This window comes from Nycticebus coucang, chromosome 12 (genome assembly GCF_027406575.1).
Source record: "Nycticebus coucang isolate mNycCou1 chromosome 12, mNycCou1.pri, whole genome shotgun sequence".
NCBI lineage: Eukaryota > Metazoa > Chordata > Mammalia > Primates > Lorisidae > Nycticebus > Nycticebus coucang.
The window spans coordinates 100,540,372-100,560,441 of NC_069791.1; the positions used below are offsets into that span (position 1 = coordinate 100,540,372).

At 45.4% G+C, this 20,070-nt stretch overlaps 1 protein-coding gene across 1 annotated transcript in view; it reads right to left on the bottom strand.

Moving 5' to 3' along the window:
- TRAP1 (TNF receptor associated protein 1) overlaps nt 1-20,070 on the bottom strand; it is a 52,723-nt gene that overhangs the window by 22,191 nt on the left and 10,462 nt on the right. Inside the window, exons 2-6 of the mRNA XM_053555341.1 lie at nt 11,039-11,197; nt 9,682-9,764; nt 8,059-8,199; nt 3,961-4,032; nt 223-383 (exon numbers count right to left, since the gene is read on the bottom strand). Coding sequence (XP_053411316.1) covers nt 223-383; nt 3,961-4,032; nt 8,059-8,199; nt 9,682-9,764; nt 11,039-11,197 — 616 coding nt within the window. The remainder of the gene's footprint in view (nt 1-222; nt 384-3,960; nt 4,033-8,058; nt 8,200-9,681; nt 9,765-11,038; nt 11,198-20,070) is intronic.

Sequence of the window (20,070 nt, forward strand, 5' to 3'; positions counted from 1 at the left end):
CTGTGAGCTGTGATGCTACAGTACTCTAAGGAGGACAACACAGTGAGACTCTGTCTCAAAAAAAAAAAAAAAAAAGCCCAGAAAATGCTCATTTACATTTTCCAAGGAGAGTCTAACTATGCAAACTCAATGCTAAGTGCTGAACTCCAAGGTGCAAATGCCCCCAGGGACAAGGACAGGGAGAAGGACACTCCTGTATAAGGTAGTCTTCTCCTCACTCACCCGTCTGAAAGCCACCGGTACCCCAGGCTCCCTGGAGCTGCTGAACGGGAATAGACCTCGACTCTGTCGGCTACCATGAAGGCTGAGTAGAAACCCACTCCAAACTGGCCAATGATCTTGCTGCTCGCCTCGGCCTGGTTCTGCAGTGCTTCCAGAAAGGCCTGCAGAAGCAAACTAGGGTCAGAGGGAGGCGCCATCTTCCCCAGAGCTGGTATTCACAACTTTCTGTATGTGTGCTCTTCCCGCACACGTCAATATTTCATTTAACCATTAAAATAGCTACCTTAAGAATTTCCCTCCCATTTTGCACATAAATAGCCAAGTCCCACAGAGGCAAAGGGCTTGCCAAGGACACTGACGACAGATCTGTGTTCAATTCCATTCCTAAAGCCCACAATTTCTGCCTGTCTCAGGTAAGTGAAGGCCTGCAGGTCACACCCAAGGGAGCCCCTCACCCTGCAGAAAGGCAAGGCTGAGCTTCCTGGGTGCTGCAGACCCTGAGGATCAGTGCAGGGAGCCAAGAGAGGCCCCTAAAGCACTCTCCTGCATAAAGTTTCCCAGAATCCTAGCTTTGTGGAAAAAGAGTGCAAACCAAGCACATGCTGCTTGCTGTATGGGCCACACACACTTAATTATTCTCATTTACTGTTACCAAAGTGCCTAAAACCAAAAGTCAAGGCCAGGCATGGTGGCTCCTGCCTATAATCCCAATGCTTTTGGACCCTGAGGCAGGAGAATGACTTGAGGTCAGGTAAGACCAGCCTAAGCAAGAACAAGATCCCACCTCTACAAAAAAAAAAAAAATATATATATATATATATATTAGCTGAGCTTTGTGTCAGGCACCTGTAGTCCCAGCTATTCAGAAGGCCAAGGCGGGAGGCTAGCATTAGCCCAGGAGTTTGAGGTTGCAGTGAGCTATGATGGCACCACTGCACTCTAGCCTGGTGACAAAGCAAGACACCAAATTAAAAACAAAATTAAAAAAAAAAAAAAAAAAAGGAAGTAAAATGCACACACCATGGCATAGGGAGATCTGCACTAAGGGAAACATTTTGTGTCTGCCGGTTCCAACATGGTGGCTGCTGACCACATGTGGCACCAAGCACCTGGTTAAAGCTGGTGCAATTGGAGAACAACTTGAGATAGAGTCTCACTATGTCACCCTTGGTAGAGTGCCATGGCATCACAGCTTAACTTCTGAGCATAAGCGATTCTCTTGTCTCGGCCTCCCCAGTAGCAGGGACTATAGGCATCTGCTACAACACTCGGCTATTTTTTTTTGTTGCGGTTGTCATTATTGTTTAACAGGCCTGGGCTGGGTTTGAACCGCCAGCCCTGGTGTATGTAGCTGGTGCCCTAACCACTGAGCTGTGGGTGCTGAGCCATTTTAATTTAATTTTAGTGCATTCATATTACACAGCCACAGGTTAGCCAGAGGCTCCTGCATGGGATAGCACAGACTATCTTTGGTATAAATACAACAAAAAACTTAATGAGTGGGGGGAGTCACAGTTATGGTTGTTTTTTAAAAGCAGAAATTTCTGTGACTCACTTTGGATCAACATTTGAACTAAGAACAAGAACTTGGTACCAAGTGCCACATAGGGACCATGCAGGCTAACAAAGGTCAAAGAGAAATGCACTGTTAGCAAGGAGTGGCACCAAGGCAGCCAAGGGCCACCAGTCTTCATCCTGGACTAGCAGACACTCCGGTGGAGGAAACCTCAGCCATCCACACATCTTCCCACCATAGGCTGCAAAGTCAGAGCAGTAGCAGAATGACACACCTACACGACGCTGGCTTGTCCCCACACAGAGCAATACTGGTAAGAACCACCAAAACCTTGAGACTCTGTCTCAAAAAATCAAAAACAAAAAAAAGAACCACCAGGGCGGCACCTGTGGCTCAGTCGGTAAGGCGCGGGCCCCATATACTGAGGGTGGCGGGTTCAAACCCCACCCTGGCCAAACTGCAACCAAAAAATAGCCGGGCGTTGTGGCGGGCGCCTGTAGTCCCAGCTACTCGGGAGGCTGAGGCAAGAGAATCGCTTAAGCCCAGGAGTTGGAGGTTGCTGTGAGCTGTGTGAGGCCACGGCACTCTACCGAGGGCCATAAAGTGAGACTCTGTCTCTACAAAAAAAAAAAAAAAAGAACCACCAAACCCATAGATGTAGTGGCCTAAGCTTATTCTTGTGAATGGTTCCATCTCAGAGGAGCAGACTCATCTCTGCTGCCCCACTCTGGTCAAGCCCACTCGGCTCAGGGACTCACTGGGGAAGCAGTTTGCAGAGAGAAACATCAGAAGGCAGAATGGCACATTGTGGACTAAGACTGAAAACCTCTGGCTATGGGCAGAATCAATTCCTTCACCCATGAGATGAAAATACTAACACAAACTACTTTATAGGTCCCCTTGAAAATAAAATGAAACACAGTCGATCCTCCCTATTCTCAGGTTTCACATCTACAGATCTGAAATAACCAGGGATTGAAAATGCTCAGGAAAAATAAAAAATAAATACAATTTTAAAAAATACAAGGTCAGGTGGGGCACGGTGGCTCACACCTGTAATCCTAGCACTCTGGGAGGCCGAGGTGAGTGGATTACTTGAACTCATGAGTTCGAGACCAGCCTAAGCAAAAGCCAGACCTGATTTCTACTAAAAACAGAAAAACTGAGGCAAGAGGACCACTTGAGCCTGAGCTGGAGGTTGCTATGAGCTATGACACTACAGCACTCTACACAGGGTGACAGCTTGAGACTCTGTCTCAAAAAAGAAAAAAAAAACAAGGTCAGACAATTAAGTTCACAATCTCATCCTAGAAAAAGTGTGACATATCTCTGCTGAATATCCCTACAGTCACCTTTTAAGTACTCCCCTTGGATAGCTACCTAGTCTACCCTTCAAAGCCATTTTGGAGCTCTTTTTCTGGAATGGCCACTAGAGCTGCTGTGATAAGAGGTCTGACAATTAAGTTTGCAAACTCATCCTAGAAAAAGTACTTTGAACATAGATTATGCACTGGCATCAGTGCCTAGCTTCCCAAGGGGAGGACCTCAACGGTGATATTTAACAACGAAATATGTAGCACTTTTTCTAGGATGAGTCCACATACTTAACTGTCTGGCCTTGTATAGTATAATAACTATTTCATAGCATTTACCTTGTAGTAGGTGTTACAAGTAATCTAGAGATGATTTAAAGTACACAGGAGGATGTGCATATAAAATACTACCCCATTTTATACCAGGGACTTGAGGGCATTTTGGTGTCTATGGGAGGTCCTAGAACTAAAACCCTCCCTCCCACCCCCATACTGCAGGAAGACTGCAATGTGAAAAATGTTCCCATAGTGCCTGCCACGTGGCGCACACCTGGTAATATTCTTTTTATTTTTTTCTTTAAGAGACAGAGTCTCACTTTATCACCCTCGGTAGAATGCTGTGGCGTCACAGCTCACAGCAACCTCCAACTCCTGGGCTTAAGTGATTCTCTTGCCTCAGCCTCCCGAGTAGTAGACGCCTGGCATAAAGCCCAGCTACTTTTTTTTTTGTTGCACTTTGGCTGGGGGCTGGGTTTGAACCTGCCACCCTCGGTATATGGGGCTGGCACCCTACCCACTGAGCCACAGGCGCCGCCCAATATTCTTAGTTAATATGGCACACAGGGCCACCCTTACAGGAGGGATCCTGGCACACCAACGAACAAGAGAGGTGGGGGTACCTGTGCTTACCTTTGACCCTGATCTGGCAATTGTTCCCAGGTTAGATACGAGCTCTTCCTGTGTCATCCCAATGCCAGTGTCCTGAGGAGAGAGACATTCTAAGTGCCAGACGAATAGCACTGGGGGAGCTAGGTGAAGTGAAGAGGCAGCCCCAGGGCCTCAAATGGCATCAACAATGCTGGCTGGACAGAGGTCAGTGCAAAGTGAGACCACATGCCCACCAAAAAAGACTAACTATAGTCACATCAATCCAGCCTCACCAGAGAAAACTAGAAGGAGCAGAAAGTTTCTTAAATTTTAAAACCATCCTGAGAAGAACCTACTAAGTTAGCACTTAAAAGAAAAGGATGAACTCTTCTGTCACTATGATTTTGTTTTGTCAACACCTTCTCCTTGGTTTTGGTTCTTTAGGAAGCTCTGCAGACAAAGCAGAACAATCTATGTTGCACAGGTCCGTAGCCAAGGAGCCTGGCCCAGGTGGAAAGTAGGCCATATCACCTGGGGGAGACACTTTGGGATGCTCTCACAACTATGGAATCGCCTAACACCATTCTCAGAAAGAAGGTATCTCCATTGTTCAGCAACATATGACTATATTCTGAAAGCGAACAGGAAGAACACAGGAAAAGTCATAGTGGAAGTGGTGGGGAGGGGCCCTGTTGCTACAGGGGGAACAATGACTTAGGAGGCCTCCAAGTCATGGAGGGTACACAATGGAGTTCCTGCCACAAGGGTTGGTGGCTCTGTGTGTCAGACAGGAGACAGGCTTGTCTACAGCAGACACGTGTCATCACATGCTCTAATACTTGACAGACACATCCTCAGCAGGCAAACTAAGCTCCCACAGTACAGGCAGGAAGCAAAATGAAAAAGGTTTATAACCATACCCATGACTTGGGAAATGCAGACTATAAACAGAGTGGCCCTCATCACACACACACACACACACACACACACTTCTCTGGCTGAAAGGACAACTCTGGTGACAGTAAGTACAGGTGAGGATGGACGGGATAAGAGTGTGGCCTCACAGTCTTGGAGAGCATTCCCATCACCCAACAAACTTGAACCTGCGCAAACTCTACCCTTAGGTATGTATGAGTTGAACAAAAATTCCTACACTTGAATATAAGAAACTTACCCAAGAGCTTATTGCAACATAACTTGTAATTGCAGAAGTAGAAATGATCCAAATGTGGAGACTAGATAAATTATGGCATATTTATATGATGGAATACTATATAGTAATCCAAACTTCAATCACTGAACAAGAGAAGCAGACCACAGGAAAACACATTCTCTATGATCCCTTCATTATAACAGACAAAATGGGCTGGGACGCAGTGGCTCACAGCTGTAATCCTAGAACTCTGGAGGCTGAGGCCAGTAGATTGCTTGGACTCCAAAGTTTGAGACAAGTCTGAGGAAAAGCAAGACACCATCTCTATTAAAAATAGAAAAACTAGCTGGATACTGCTGAGGCCGCCTATAATCCCAGCTACTCAGAAGGCTGAGGCAAGAGGATCTCTTGAGCCCAAGGGTTGAAGTTGCTATGAGCTAGCTATGATGATGCCACGGCACTCTAGCCTGGGTGACAGAGTAAGACTGTGTCTTAAAAAAAGAAAAACAGGTGGCCTGGCACCTGTAGCACAGTGGTTATGGCGCCAGCCACATGCACTGAAGCTGGTGGGTTCGAGCCCAGCCCAGGCCAGCTAAACAACAATGACAACTGCAATAACAACAACAACAACAAAATAGCTGGGCATCGTGGCGGGCGCCTGTAGTCCCAGCTACTTGGGAGGCTGAGGCAAGAGAATCGCTTAAGTCCAAGAATTTGAGTTTGTGGTGAGCTATGACACCATGGTACTCTACCAAGGGTGACATGGTGAGACTCTGTCTCAAACAAACAACAAAAAAAAAAGGTTCAGCATCCATAGCTCAGTGAGTAGGGCACTGGCCACACTGACGCTGGCAGGTTTGAGCCCGGCCCAGGCCTACTAAACAACGACAACTGCAACCAAAAAATAGCCGGGCGTTGTGGTAGTCCCAGCTACCTGGGAGGCTAAGGCAGGAGAATCACTTAAGCCCAGGAGTTTGAGGTTGCTGTGAGCTGTGACACCATGGCACTCTACCAAGGGTGACACAGTGAGACACTGTCTCAAAAAAATAAATAAATAAATAGGGGGGAAAAAAAGCTGTAGATAAGAATAACGTATCAGGTCAGGTACAGTGGCTCACGCCTGTAATCCTAGCATTCTGGGAGGCCAAGGCAGGTGGATTGCCTGAGCTCATGAGTTTAAGACCAGCCTGAGCCACAGTGAGCCCTTGTCTCTAAAAATAGAAGGGCAGGAGGTGCCTGTGGCTCAGTGGGTAGGGCACCAGCCCCATATACTGAGGGTGGTGGGTTCAAACCCAGCCCTGGCCAAAACTGCAACAACAATAAAAAACTAACACAGTTAAAAAAATAAATAAATAAAATTAAAAAAAATAAAATAAAATAAAAATAGAAGGGCATTGTGGCAGGCACCTATAGTCCTAGCTACTTGGGAGGCTGGAAGATAATCACTTGACCCAAGATTTGAGGTTGCTGGGAGCTGCGATGCCCCGGCACTCTACCAAGGGAGACAAAGTGAGACTGTCTCAAAAAAATTAAATAAATAAATATCAATATTGGTTAATTAATTGTAACAAATGGGCTGCACTGCTGTCAGGTATAAGAAATAGTGGAAACTGGGTGCTGATGGTGTATTAGAACTCCTTGTACAATCTGCTCAAATTTTCTGGAAATCTAGAACTGTTCTTCTTCTTCTTTTTTTTTTGAAACAGTCTCACTATGTCACCCTCAGTAGAGTGCCATGGTGTCACAGCTCACAGCTACCTCAAACTCTTGGGCTTAAGTGAATCTCTTGCCTCAGCCTCCCAAGTAGCTTGGAACACAGGCACCTGCCACAACACAGCTATTTTTGGTTGGAGTTGTCATTGTTATTTAGCTGGCCCGGGCTGGGTTCAAACCCACCACCCTTGGTGTATGTGGCTGGTGCTATAACCACTGCGCTATGGGCGCTGAGCCTTTTTTTATTTTTTTAAAGAAGACAACAACAAACAAAAATCCTTCTCATAACATAATTCCAGGAAGTACTTGCACATGAAGACAAGCCTCTCTGCTCAGGGACCACAAGTCATGTCCCCACTGCTCCTACCCCTCAACACATTCATCTGTCATCCACTTCAAGTGCTCCAGGGCTGTAAATGTCAAGGAAGTACAGGAGGACCCTTCACACATTCCTGTGTCCCCCTCCCTGGCATAGGCCAGCTGAAGCAGAGGAGGAGAAAAACACACATCCCATCCAATCCTGGTGATGAACACCTTTCATACACCAAGGTATCTCAGCCTGGATTCCAATTCTACCCCAAGAGGGAATACATAAAGCTGAGATCCCACAAGAGCCTCCCTTTAACTTTAAAGGTGTTGGTTCAGTCACTCATGCATGCGCTCATTCATCTGGCATGGCCTTAGCAACAAGCCAGCATTCCAAAAAAGGAGGTTCAGACCCCACCCAAGCCTGTCCCACCTCTCTGCAGAGATGCTGGCCCTGCAATTACTCCTGAGACCCTGGGACAGCAGGTCCTTAGGCAGCTATCTCAGGAACAAAGTCCCTCAGGGTCACTGCCTCATGAACCCCTTTTGCCTTTCTAAACTCTTTAACCTTAAAATTCTCATAAGGATAGAACAGTAACCACAAATGCTGCCTCATCTGCATTACTGAGGGGGAAGCACAGTTTAAAAATACAAAACGAGTACATTAAAAATATGTTTAGCTATGTTAATAAATGCACACATCAAAGCTTACAGGGACATGTGCTAAAATGTTACTAGCAGTTATCTTTGAAAAATGGGGTGATTTTAATTTTCTACTTTTCTTTTTACCTATGTTTTCCAAATTTTCTATAATGAATGAGTGCTATTTTAATAGTAAATTAAAATGAGAGTCATCCTAACAGTAAAGACAGCATGTCAGTGTGAGCCTAGAGACATAACCAGAAGGCAGGTGTCGCCTCCTCTTCATGGCCTGGTGTGCAACACATCTGAACACTAAAGGGCGGTACCTGGATCACAATGGTGCCTTTCTCGGAGTCGGTCTGCAAGTGAATCTCCATTTCTGGCAGTGTTTGGCCATCAGACACCAGCTTATGACGCAGTTTTTCCAAAGCATCGCTAGCATTGGAGATCAGCTCCCGTATAAACACCTACAGGAATAGAAATGAGAGGGATGGAGGACAAAGGATCCTAACTCTGCATTTTCAACAACTGTTAAAAGTCCAAGAATTGCCCTAGAAGATTCAGTTCTTTAAAAATATAGGTCTTCTACTTTAGTCAAAGGCCATTTCTCTGGGTAGGTCACAAAGTCACTAAAGACAGATGGCTTTTCCTGACACAGCTTTGCCTAGTAAACTGACACCTGCTAATCTTTCCCTCCAGGCTGTTTAGTCAAACCTCAAGTTAAGTCAAACTTTAGCATGCCTTTCTCAACTCCTGCACAAGGATAACATCACACACCAGACATCTGTTTCTCCCACTCCATGAGAACAGATTCACTGGCTTCATTTCACCTGGCAGGGACCAGCAAACACCAGACCTACCATATCATGGAGGAAAAAAGGCCACAGGACTCAACCCCAACAGTCCTCTCAGGATCTGAAAAGCACCCTGACTTCAAACAGAGCTTCTAGTTAAAGTGACTGCACCAAGGTGAGAGTAAGGGTGACCTGAACAGAAGCTGGAAGTCATTAGGATCCAGGAATATAACACTTAACATTACAAGACCTGGAAATACAGCAAACCCTCCATAGCTGACCACCGCCCCACAATGACCATCTCCTTAAGATGATCTCATTTTCTTAAACCAGACATGTACCACATGTATGTATCAGTACAATAGACCTAGTTTCTTATGTGACATCCTCCATATGTTGATCAATTTTTTTTTTTTTTTGCAGTTTTTTTTTTGGCTGCGGCTGGGTTTGAACCCGCCACCTCTGGTATATGGGGCTGGCACCCTACTCCTTTGAGCCACAGGCACTACCCATGTTGATCAATTTTTTACAGTCCTCTGGGTGGTCAACATACAGAAGTTCTACTATATTTTCTGAAAAGTTCCTTTGAACTTCCTGGTATTGTGCTTTACCCTTCTTCCAAATTCTTTGCATCCTAGCAATAATTAGCAAGTAAACAATGATGGTCTCCAGTTTTTCCATGTCCTACCACCTCTGAGTTTTGCCTCAAAAAGCTCCGTCCAACTCCTCCCTACTCATACAGGATCCAGGAACCTTCTTCTTCCAGCCACCAATGCCCCCAACTAGACCTGCAAGTGGTCACACCAGGTAAAGGGCACAATAGCACAGGGGCCCAGAGTACTCTGACAGCTCTGCAGAAATCGGTATCAGTGGAGCCCCCAGGCCAGTATTTGGGGACTTCTACAATTATTGGCAAAATTCAATTAATTCCTATATCCATTTGGCCCAAAGAATCATCTGGATACACTTACCCACAAAACCCAAAACAGATTTTGGTAAAAAATACTCTTACTGGTAGCTTAAGATGACAACCTGTCCCAAGTTGAATGCATTCTCACAGCTAATATATTGTCTGGCATTTCTCCAGAATGGTATAAAATTAGTTTTGCTTAAAGAAACCTTGCCAGCACCAGAAGCAATTAACAAATAGTGTACCTCTTTTTCTGAGTATAAGGAACGGGTGACGATGTCCAAAAGCTTCTTTGTCTCAGCCTGGAATTCATGTTTAGAAATAGAACCTAGTAATGAATCACAGACGCAACCAATAAAATTTAATTTTATTTCTGTGGAAGAATATGCTACGTAACATTCAAAAGAATGTTTAAGATTATGTGCTTTAAGCATTTTTTATAAGAATGAACAAAAAGAAAAGGGGACAGAAAGAAAATATCTTGGGTAAAGATGTCTTTAGGGTAGAAAAATTCAGATGGCTCCTGTCTCTGCACAAAGAGGTGTATGTGAACAAATCCTCACACTGCTAAGGCCAAACACACCCTGGGTTACCTTTAGTGGACTGTGAGGGTGGATTTCCCTAAGTACTTGATTGTGAGAATTGAGCTGGCTCTAAAAACTAGACCCTGGATTACATTCTTCATAAACCCGTTTTGAAATTAATTATTCAAAAAGTAAAATGACAAGAAAACTTCATTTCTTCTTTTTTTTGTTTGTTTGTTGTTGCTGCAGTTTTTAGCCGGGGCCGGGTTTGAACCTGCCACCTCTGATATACGGGGCCGGCACCCTACTCCTTGAGCCATAGGTGCTGCCCACTTCACTTCTCTTTCTTTTTTTCTTTTAAGAGACAGAGTGTCACTTTATCGCCCTCAGTAGAGTGCCATCGCATAATATGCTGACAGCAAGCTCTAACTCTGCACTTAGGTGATTCTTTTGCCTTGCCTCAACCTCCTAAGGAGCTGGGACTACAGGCGCCCACCACAACACCGGCTATTTTTTGTTGTTATTGTTGTAGTTTGGCTAGGGCTAGGTTCGAACCCGCCACCCTCAGTGTATGGGGCTGGCGCCCTACCCACTGAGCCACAGGCACCACCATTCACTTCTTCTCTTAATTCAACTTTAAAGACTCTGTTCTTGTCGTCTGACTAAAAAGCCAGAAATGGAACCCCTGCAGGACTGGTTCTGAAGGCTGCTTTTCTATGCTTCTGGGGGAACCAAAAAGACAACTTTAGGATTCAGTCCTGCACAAGCTGGGCCAATACTGAGTTTGTGTCCAGCTTCCCTGATTGTTAACAGATGTGCCAGGCATCAATCACCATAGAAGGTGCCACATGGCAAATTCACATATGACCACCAGAGGGGGCAACAGGCCCCAGGATAGAGCAGGAGGTTCCTGCCGGGGCAGAACAGAGGATACGTGATATAGGACACTGCTCCCTGCCACCAGACCTTCTGAAGCGAGCAGGCGGGTCTATCAATCATCACCTCCACCTCAAAAAAACTTACAAGCCAGCAATAAACCCAGAAAGACGTCCCAGACCAAAACCTGGCTGAACATTACCCTGCACGGCCTCAGTGCTGCTTATGATCGAGTGCACGGGCTCCTCCCTGTCCGCAGCAGCCTGAGTGCTGCATAGCCGGGTGCCGTAGCTCAGAGCTAGGTTTCGCCTGGGGCTGCCAAACTGGACTGTGATCTTCCGAGGACACAGAACTGGTTTTCCTGAAAAAAACAAACATGCAGAAAGAAGAGCATTAATAAGACATCAGACGTAAGAATATCGCCATCAGTTCACAACTAGCCTGTCCTGCACAAGCCTGTCCAGCAGCAGCTATATGAGTTCTTCTATGTAAAGCTGTTGATCAAAAAAGAAATGACACATGACTGAACATCATACAGCTACTGCTGCATCAGGGTGTGGTTTTGGCAACCTGCCGTCACATGTGTCAAAGAGGGAAAAGACACTAGGGCTTACTGGAACCTCAGAGGCAGGCAGGTGCCTTCGGATACTGCCCTACGTCTGCCCCCAGGTGAGATCGCATTATCTACCCACCAAACTCAAACATGCCTGTGATCCTCACAGTCCCTCCAGAAGTCCAAAACAAAGTAATGGGCCAGCCTTCCTGACTGCGTCATTGTCAAGGGAAAACATGAGACAAATATCCCAAACTCTTCAATGCCAGTATTCTGAAAGTCTCTTCTAAAAGTTGATTTCTTTTCTTGGCTTCTTTATCCTAAATTACTACAGGTTTTTAAAAATCAGGAGTTTTGTTTCTTTCTTTTTTTTTTTTTTTAAAGAGACAGAGTCTCATTATGTCACCCTTGGTAAAATGCTGTGGTGTCACAGCTCACAGCAACCTCAAACTCTTGGGCTTAAGTTATTTTCTTGCCTCAGCCTCCCAAGTAGCTGGGACTACAGGTGCCCACAACAATGCCCGGCTATTTTTGTTGTTGTTGTTGTTGTTGCAGTTGTCATTGTTTAGCTGGCCCAAGCCAGGTTTGAACCTGCCGCCCTCGGTGCATGTGGCCCACGCTGTAACGTTACACTGTGCTACAAGCGCTGAGCTGAAAAAAGTGAAAAACAGGCTAATGATATGTTCTACCTTATAGCCAGGGCTCACACTTGTCTTCTATAACTTCCAGCTTAGCCCTGGGGACCTAGGAAACCCCAAGAAGCTGAGCCAGGGAAGAACGGCTGTGCATGCACTCATCCTCAGCCTTCCATGCTGCAGAAACTACGCAGACACCTGCTCTCCAAACAGCAAGACAGAACAATCCTGATGGTGTCACTCCCCAAACCCAGGGAGCACCAGGCCAGGGCACCAGCACTGGTTAGCAAATATTCATTACATAACAGTTTCAAGGACACAGGGTCAGCAGCGAGCCCATAGATGTCTAAACTCAAATACGCCGCCTGCCAGCTGGGTGCTATTCTTCCATGTAATTTTGTAACGCTTAGAAAGGAGTGATGTAGAACGAACAGAGTAAGATAAGGGTTTAAAAATTAACTTCAATTTCCACATTCCTACAAGGTATAAAAATTTGCCTATTCTTAAGGCTTACTCCTGGATTTATAAACAATACAACCCCATGACTCAGCACCCATAGCTCAGTGGTTAGGGCGCCAGCCACATACACTGGGGCTAGCGGGTTCGAACCTGGCCAGGGCCTCCCTAAATAACAATGACAACTACAACAGCAAAAAAAAAAAATAGGCAGGCGTGGCTCAGCGCCCATAGCTCAGTGGGTAGGGCGCCACCCACATACATCAAGGCTGGCGAGTTCAAACCCAACCTGGGCCTGCTAAACAACGGTAACTGCAACCAATAACTAGCTGGGCGTTGTGGCAGGTGCCTATAGTCCCAGCTACTGGAAGGCTGGGGCATTCCTGCTTTTAAGCCCAGGAGGTTGCTGTTGACTGTAACACCACAGCACTCTACCAAGGGCGACATAGTGAGACTTTTTAAAAAAAAAAAAAAACAATATGACCCTAGCCTTTACCCTGATGCAGAATACCTTAAAAACATCTGCCCCAATTCAGAAAACAGTTTCCCAACAGTATGGATATTTAATCCTCTAGGCCTAACTACGCTGTTCACTTTATCCATACAGTTTTTTTTTTTTTTTTCTTGTAGAGACAGTCTCACTTTATGGCCCTCGGTAGAGTGCCATGGCCTCACACAGCTCACAGCAACCTCCAACTCCTGGGCTTCAGCGATTCTCTTGCCTCAGCCTCCTGAGTAGCTGGGACTACAGGCGCCTGCACAACGCCCGGCTATTTTTTGGTTGCAGTTCAGCAGGGGCAGGTTTGAACCCGCCACCCTCGGTATATGGGGCTGGCGCCTTACGGACTGAGCCACAGGCGCCGCCCTCCATACAGTTTTTTTTAAAAGCTAGGGCGTTTCTAGCCGGGCGTTGTGGCGGGCGCCTGTAGTCCCAGCTACTCGGGAGGCTGAGGCAAGAGAATTGCTTAAGCCCAGGAGTTGGAGGTTGCTGTGAGCTGTGTGAGGCCACGGCACTCTACCGAGGGCCATAAAGTGAGACTCTGTCTCTACAAAAAAAAAAAAAATAATAATAATAATAATAACAACAACACTCCTAATTGCTTAAGAGTTATCTATTATATGCTATCCTTCAGGGAAAAGGCATAGGGGAAAATATGCATGTTTCCATTCATTTGTGCAAAAGAAATAGGAAGGAAAACCCCCAAATTAACAAGACTATATTAATTCCCTAGGACTGCTTATAAGAAAGAGCCACAAACGGGATAGAAAATAAGAAAGTTGGCTCGGGACCTGTAGCTCAGTGACTAGGGCACCAGCCACATATACCAGGGATAGCAGGTTCGAACCCAGCCCAGGCCTGCTAAACAACGATGACAACTGCAACAAAAAAATTGGGAGGCTGAGGCAAGAGGATCACTTAACCCCAAGAGTTTGAAGTTGCTGTTAGCTGTGATGCTACAGCACTCTATTGAGGGTGACATAGTAAGACTATCTCAAAAAAAAAAAAAAAAAGAAAGAAAACAAACAAGTTACTCTTCCATGGCTCTGGCAGCCAGAGCTCCCAATCCAGGTGTGGGCAGGGTTGGTTCCTTCTGAAGGCTCAGGGAGACAGTCCCCTGCCTCTCTCAGCTACTCCACAACAATCCTTGGTGGTCCTGGGCATGCAGACGCATCACTCCAACCTTTACCTCTATTATCACATGGCTTTCCCTTCATGTGTGTCTTGGTTGTACCAAAATTTCCCTCTTGTTATCCAGATACCAGATATACTGGATTCAGGGCCCACCCTACTCTATTTTTTTTTTTTGGCCGGGGCTGGGTTTGAACCTGCCACCTCTGGCATATGGGACTGGCGTCCTACTCCTTGAGCCACAGGCACCACCCCCCACCGTACTCTAGCATGACCTCATCTTAACCTTATTACATCTGCAGTGACCCAAGTATCATCACAGTCGTATGTACCAGGAGTTAAGACTTTTTAGGGCACACAATTCAAATCACAACAGATGTTGCCTACAGGTGTGTATTAAGTTTCCTGTAGCTGCCACAAAAAAGTATCACAGACTGGGTGGCTTAAACAGAAATTTATTATCTCACAATTCTGGAGAGCAGAAATCCAAAATCCAGGTGTTGGGGGGATGGTTCCTCCTGAGGTTGTGAGGGAAGGTCTGTTCCAGCCCTTCTCCAGCTTCTGTGGTCTTGAGTGTTGCTTGGTTTGTGTATCTTCACAACATGACATCTTCCCTCTATATGAGTCTATTCAAATTTCCCCATTTATAAGGACACAGTCATGCAGAACTAGGGTCAGCATGACCTCATCTTATCTTGATCATCTGCAAAGACCTCATTTCCAAATAAGGTCACTGGAGTTGGGACCATTTGAGGGGACAAATTTCAACCCCTCACAGGTGTGTGTGAACAGACTGAAAATTACAGGGAAATAGGACAGGGCAGCAGAGCTGAGCAGAACACATTTCTGAGTATATCTTCTTGTGTATCTCTGACACCCAGAACCATGCTAATGTTTCTCATACACACAAAATAAACCATTAAAACCATACAGGATGGCGGCGCCTGTGGCTCAAAGGGGTAGGGCGCCCAGCCCATGTGCCAGAGGTGGCGGGTTCAAGCCCAGCCCTGGCCAAAAAAAAAAACTACAAAAAAAAACAAAAACCATACAGGAACACAAAAGAAAAATGCAAACAGTAGCAAGTGTGCATTAACTATTATGAGTAACATAACCACCTCTTGAAAGAAGATAAGAACTAACCTAAGTGACTCCAGAAAACAGTTTGAAAAAAATTTTTTTAGAGTCAGGGTCTTGCTCTGTCAACCAAACTGGAGTAAAGTGGTACAACCATAACTTACTGCAGCCTCAAACTCCCAGTCTCAAGCAATCCTCCTGCCTGTCTCCTCAGTAGCTGGGACTGCAGGTGCCTGCCACAATGCCATGCTAATTTTTCTATTTTTAGTAGAGACAAGGTCTTGTTCTTGTTCAGGTTGATCTCAAACTCCTAAGCTCAGGCAATCCTACCACATCAGCCTCCCAGAGTGCAAGGATTAGAGGTGTGAGAGATGGTACCAGCCTAGTAGTAACAGATTGTTAAATTGTAACCCAGCAGATAATTATTAGCCCATACTTAAACAAGGGAGAAGCAGCAGCTTTACCTTACAGCAGAATTATAATGAAAGAGTATAAGGAATGATGGAAAATAGAAAAGTCACTATCAGGCTCGGCGCCTGTAGCTCAAGCAGCTAAGGCGCCAGCCACATACACCAGAGCTGGCGGGTTCGAATCCAGCCCAGGCCTGCCAAACAACAATGACAACTACAATCAAAGAATAGCCGGGCGTTGTGGCGGGCACCTGTAGTCCCAGCTACTTGGGAGGCTGAGGCAAGAGATCTCTTGAGCCCACAAGTTTGAGGTTGCTGTGAGCTATGATATCACAGCACTCCACCCTGGAGGAAAAAGTAAGACTCACTCTCAAAAAAAAAAGAGGGGCGGCGCCTATGGCTCAGTTGGTAAGGCGCCGGCCCCATATACCGAGGGTGGCAGGTTCAAACCCGGCCCCGGCTGAACTGCAACCAAAAAATAGCTGGGCGTTGTGGCGGGCGCCTGTAGTCCCAGCTACTTGGGAGGCTGAGGCAAGAGAATCGCTTAAGCCCAGGAGTTGGAGGTTGCTGTGAGCTGTGTGATGCCATGGCACTCTACCGAGGGCCATAAAGTGAGATTCTGTCTCTACAAAAAAAAAAAAAAAGAAAAAAAGAACTCGGAACTGTCAAGTTTAAGATTACGTATTTTCTATAGTCCAGAAAGTAGATGGGAAGAGGAAAGAGAGGGGAGGGGAGGGCAGGGGGATATAGGAGGAGAGCGGGTATTTGGGGGGACCTCACCTAATGTGCATGATGCAATGGTACATTTCAAAACTATTAAGAAATGAGTATAATTGTGATGGATGTGTTACTTAGTTCAATGTAAGCATTTCACATTGTATATCGAAACAGTACCCTGAACCCCTAATTGCATCAATGTACAAAGTTATGACTTAATAAAAAACAATTAAAAAAAAAGAGTACGTATTTTATCTATTTATTTTGAGACAGAGTCTCACTATGTCACCCTCAGTAGAGTGCTGTAGCATCACAGCTCACAGCAACCTCAAACTCTTGGGCTTAAGCGATTCTCCTGCTTCAGTCTTCCAAGTAGCTGGGACTACAGGTGTCCACCACAACGCCTGGCTATTTTATTTTTTTGCTGTTGCTGTTGTCATAGTTATTTTAGTTGGCCCGGGCACAGTTTGAACTGGCCAGCGCCCTACCCACTGAGCTACAGGCACCACCAGGATAACATATTTTAAAGTGTTAGATGGTAGATGGTAAATTACCCTCCACAGAGACTGTGTTGACTCACATTCTCCCCAAGACTTTTACACTGTAATTCCAAGATTACATTAATTGACAGCACTTTTTTTTTTTTTTTTGTACACACAGAGTCTCACTTTACCGCCTTCAGTAGAGTGCCATGATGTCACAGGATTCACAGCAACCTCTAGCTCCTGGGCTTCAGCGATTCTCCTGCCTCAGCCTCCCAAGCAGCTGGGACTACAGGCGCCCGCCACAATGCCCGGCTATTTTTTGGTTGCAGTTCAGCCGGGGCTGGGTTTGAACCCGCCACCCTCGGTATATGGGGCCGGTGCCCTACTCACTGAGCCACAGGCGCCACCCAATTGACAGCACTATTAAAAGTAGATTTAATTTCACTGAACTTTCTTCAATGACTTTAAGAATCAACCAATAGTGAAATAAATCTGCCTAAGCCAGATACCAAATACATTATCTGTATAGTATCTCTCTTCATGTTTCCCCTACATACTAAAGGATAAACCACAAACCTCAATGTCAAGCTACAAGATCTTAATGTTAAACTACTTGGTGGTTTGGGGTCATACAAAATGGGAAGCTCTGATAGTCGGTATGTGATACCTGCCCCACCCCGCCAACCCCACAAACACACTCTAGCTCCCAGCTGCTTCTCAAGCCTGCAAACACACCCCTTCTTTCCATTTGAATTGCTCCTGCACCCAGCTTGAAGCCCTCTCTTTTTAAGGCCTGCTTGTCCCCTGTGGTTCACAATAATCTCACCCTACTATGAATTCATAGCACTTATTTCTATGCTGCTCATTTAAAATTGCTGTTATAGGCCCAGGGCACAGTGACACACGCCTATAATCCTAGCACTCTGGGAGGCCAAAGAGGGTCAGTAAATCAGTTGAGCCCAAAAAGTTTGAGATTACAAGTGTCCCAGGGTGACAGAACAAGACTCTGTCTCAAAAATAAATAAAAGTGCTTTTACATACCAGCTTACGGTATCTTTTGTACTACTATTAATTTTTTTTTTTGAGACAGAGTCTCATTTTGTTGCCCTAGATAAGAGTACCGTGGCATCAGCTCATAGCACCCTCAAACTCTTGAGCTCAATCAAGAGCTCTTTCTCTTGCCTCAGCCTCCCAGGTAGTTTGAACTATAGGTGCCCGCCAGAACACCTGGCTAGTTTTAGAGACGGGGTCTTGCTGTTGCTCAGGCTCGTCTTGAACTCCTTAGCTCAAACAATCTACCTGTCTCAGCACCCCCAAGTGCTAGGATCACAGGAATGAGCCACTGTGCCTGGCCATTAATTTTTTGATTAATTCAAATTTATCTCACCCAAAGAGGGCAAAGACAAGCTTCTATTTCCTAGTATTAAACTATTTGGTTTTGTTTAGACAGAGTCTCACTCTGTCACCCTGAGTAGAATGCCATGGTGTCATCACAGCTCACAGCAACCTTGAACTCTTGGGCTTGAGCGCAATCCTCTTGCCTCAGTTTCCCAAGTAACTAGGACTATAGATTTGGGCCACTATGCCCAGCTAGTTTTTCCATTTTTAGTAGAGATAGGATTTTTTTTTTTTTTTTGAGACAGAGTCTACGTTGCCCTTGGTAGAGTGCTGTCATATCATAGCTCACAGTAACCTCAAACTCTTGGGCTTAAGAGATTCTCTTGCCTCAGCCTCCTAAGTAGCTGGGACTACAGGTGCCCGCCACAATGCCCAGTTATTTTTTGGTTGCAGTTGTCCTTGTTTTTTAGCTGGCCCAGGCCGGGTTCGAACCCGCCAGCCTCAGTGTATGTGGTCAGCGCTGTAACCACTGTGCTATGGGCGCCGAGCCTAGAGACAGGATCTTGCTCTTGCTCAGACTAGTCTCAAACTCCTGAGCCCAAGCAATCCATTTGTCTCAGCCTCCCAGAATGCTAGGATGACAAGCAAGAGCCATTGAGCCCAGACAAGTATCAAACTCTTTAAAGGCAAGAACATCCTCATTTCTTGGTAAGCCAAAGCAGCTTGTTTTACAAATATAAAACATGTTTAAACATAAACATCACTACACTCAAGCAGAAGCACTTTCAGACAGCCAACAGGCATTAATGGTCCTGCAAGGTCATTTTAAACTATTTCTCAGGAATTAAAAAAGCAACTGTCTAAGGGGTCATCCACGTAAACCAAAGGAGTAAAACCTGAGTGTATACTTGTGCTTTTTAAAAATCACCCATCTTTCCTATAAATTAATGACAGTTCTTACAACTATGGTTTTGCTTCATAAAGGCATCTTAAAATACGTGCTTTATTTACAGACACATTTAGTATTTCTAGCTGTGAGAAATATATTGATTACTTTTCTGGAATTACATGATCTAATCAGACAATCTCCAATTTCATGCTGTGTGGTATGGAGATCTATTTCAAATTCAGATTTGACTCTATCCCACAGAGTGCCATTTCCTGCATGGCTGGGTTGTATCCCATCACATCTAACCTCTTATAGGTAACAACCACAAACACAGGAACATTAACAAAGTAAGAGAACATGGAGGCTCTGGAGAATCAATGAGTACAGGCAGATTCTAGAAGAGAATTGACACGTGGAAGGAGGGCACAGCATGAAATGAGGGCCAGCTGTCATCATCTCAACAAAGAGTGGTTAAATAAGAGGAAATGTACACCAGGTATACTTTCTCTAGGCCAAAGAACCAGAGGAATTAGAAGCTAGAAAAAGTATGTGAGGGGGGAATCCCTGAAGGGAAAGTCAGAGAAAGGGAGCCCCAAATCCTGCAAATAAATTTTCTCAGGTCTTTTGTGGCAGGCACCTGTGGTCCCAGCTACTTGGGAGGCTGAGGCAAGAGAATCACTTAAGACCAAGAGTTTGACAGCCGGGCATTGTGGAGGGCACCTGTAATCCCAGTTACTCGGGAGACTGAGGCAAGAGAATCGCCTAAGCCCAGAGGTTGGAGGTTGCTGTGAGATGTGATGCCACGGCACTCTGCCAAGGGCAATAAAGTAAGACTCTGTCTCTACAAAAAAAAAAAGAGTTTGAGGTTGCTGTGAGCTGGGATACCACAGCACTCTACCAAGGGCGACATAGTGAGATTACCTCAAAAAAAAAAAAAAAAAAAAAAAAAAAAAAGCTATTAGGCCAGGCATGGTGGCTCATGCCTGTAATGCTAGCACTCTGGGAGGCTGAGATGGGCAGATTGCTTGAGCTCAGGAGTTCAAGACC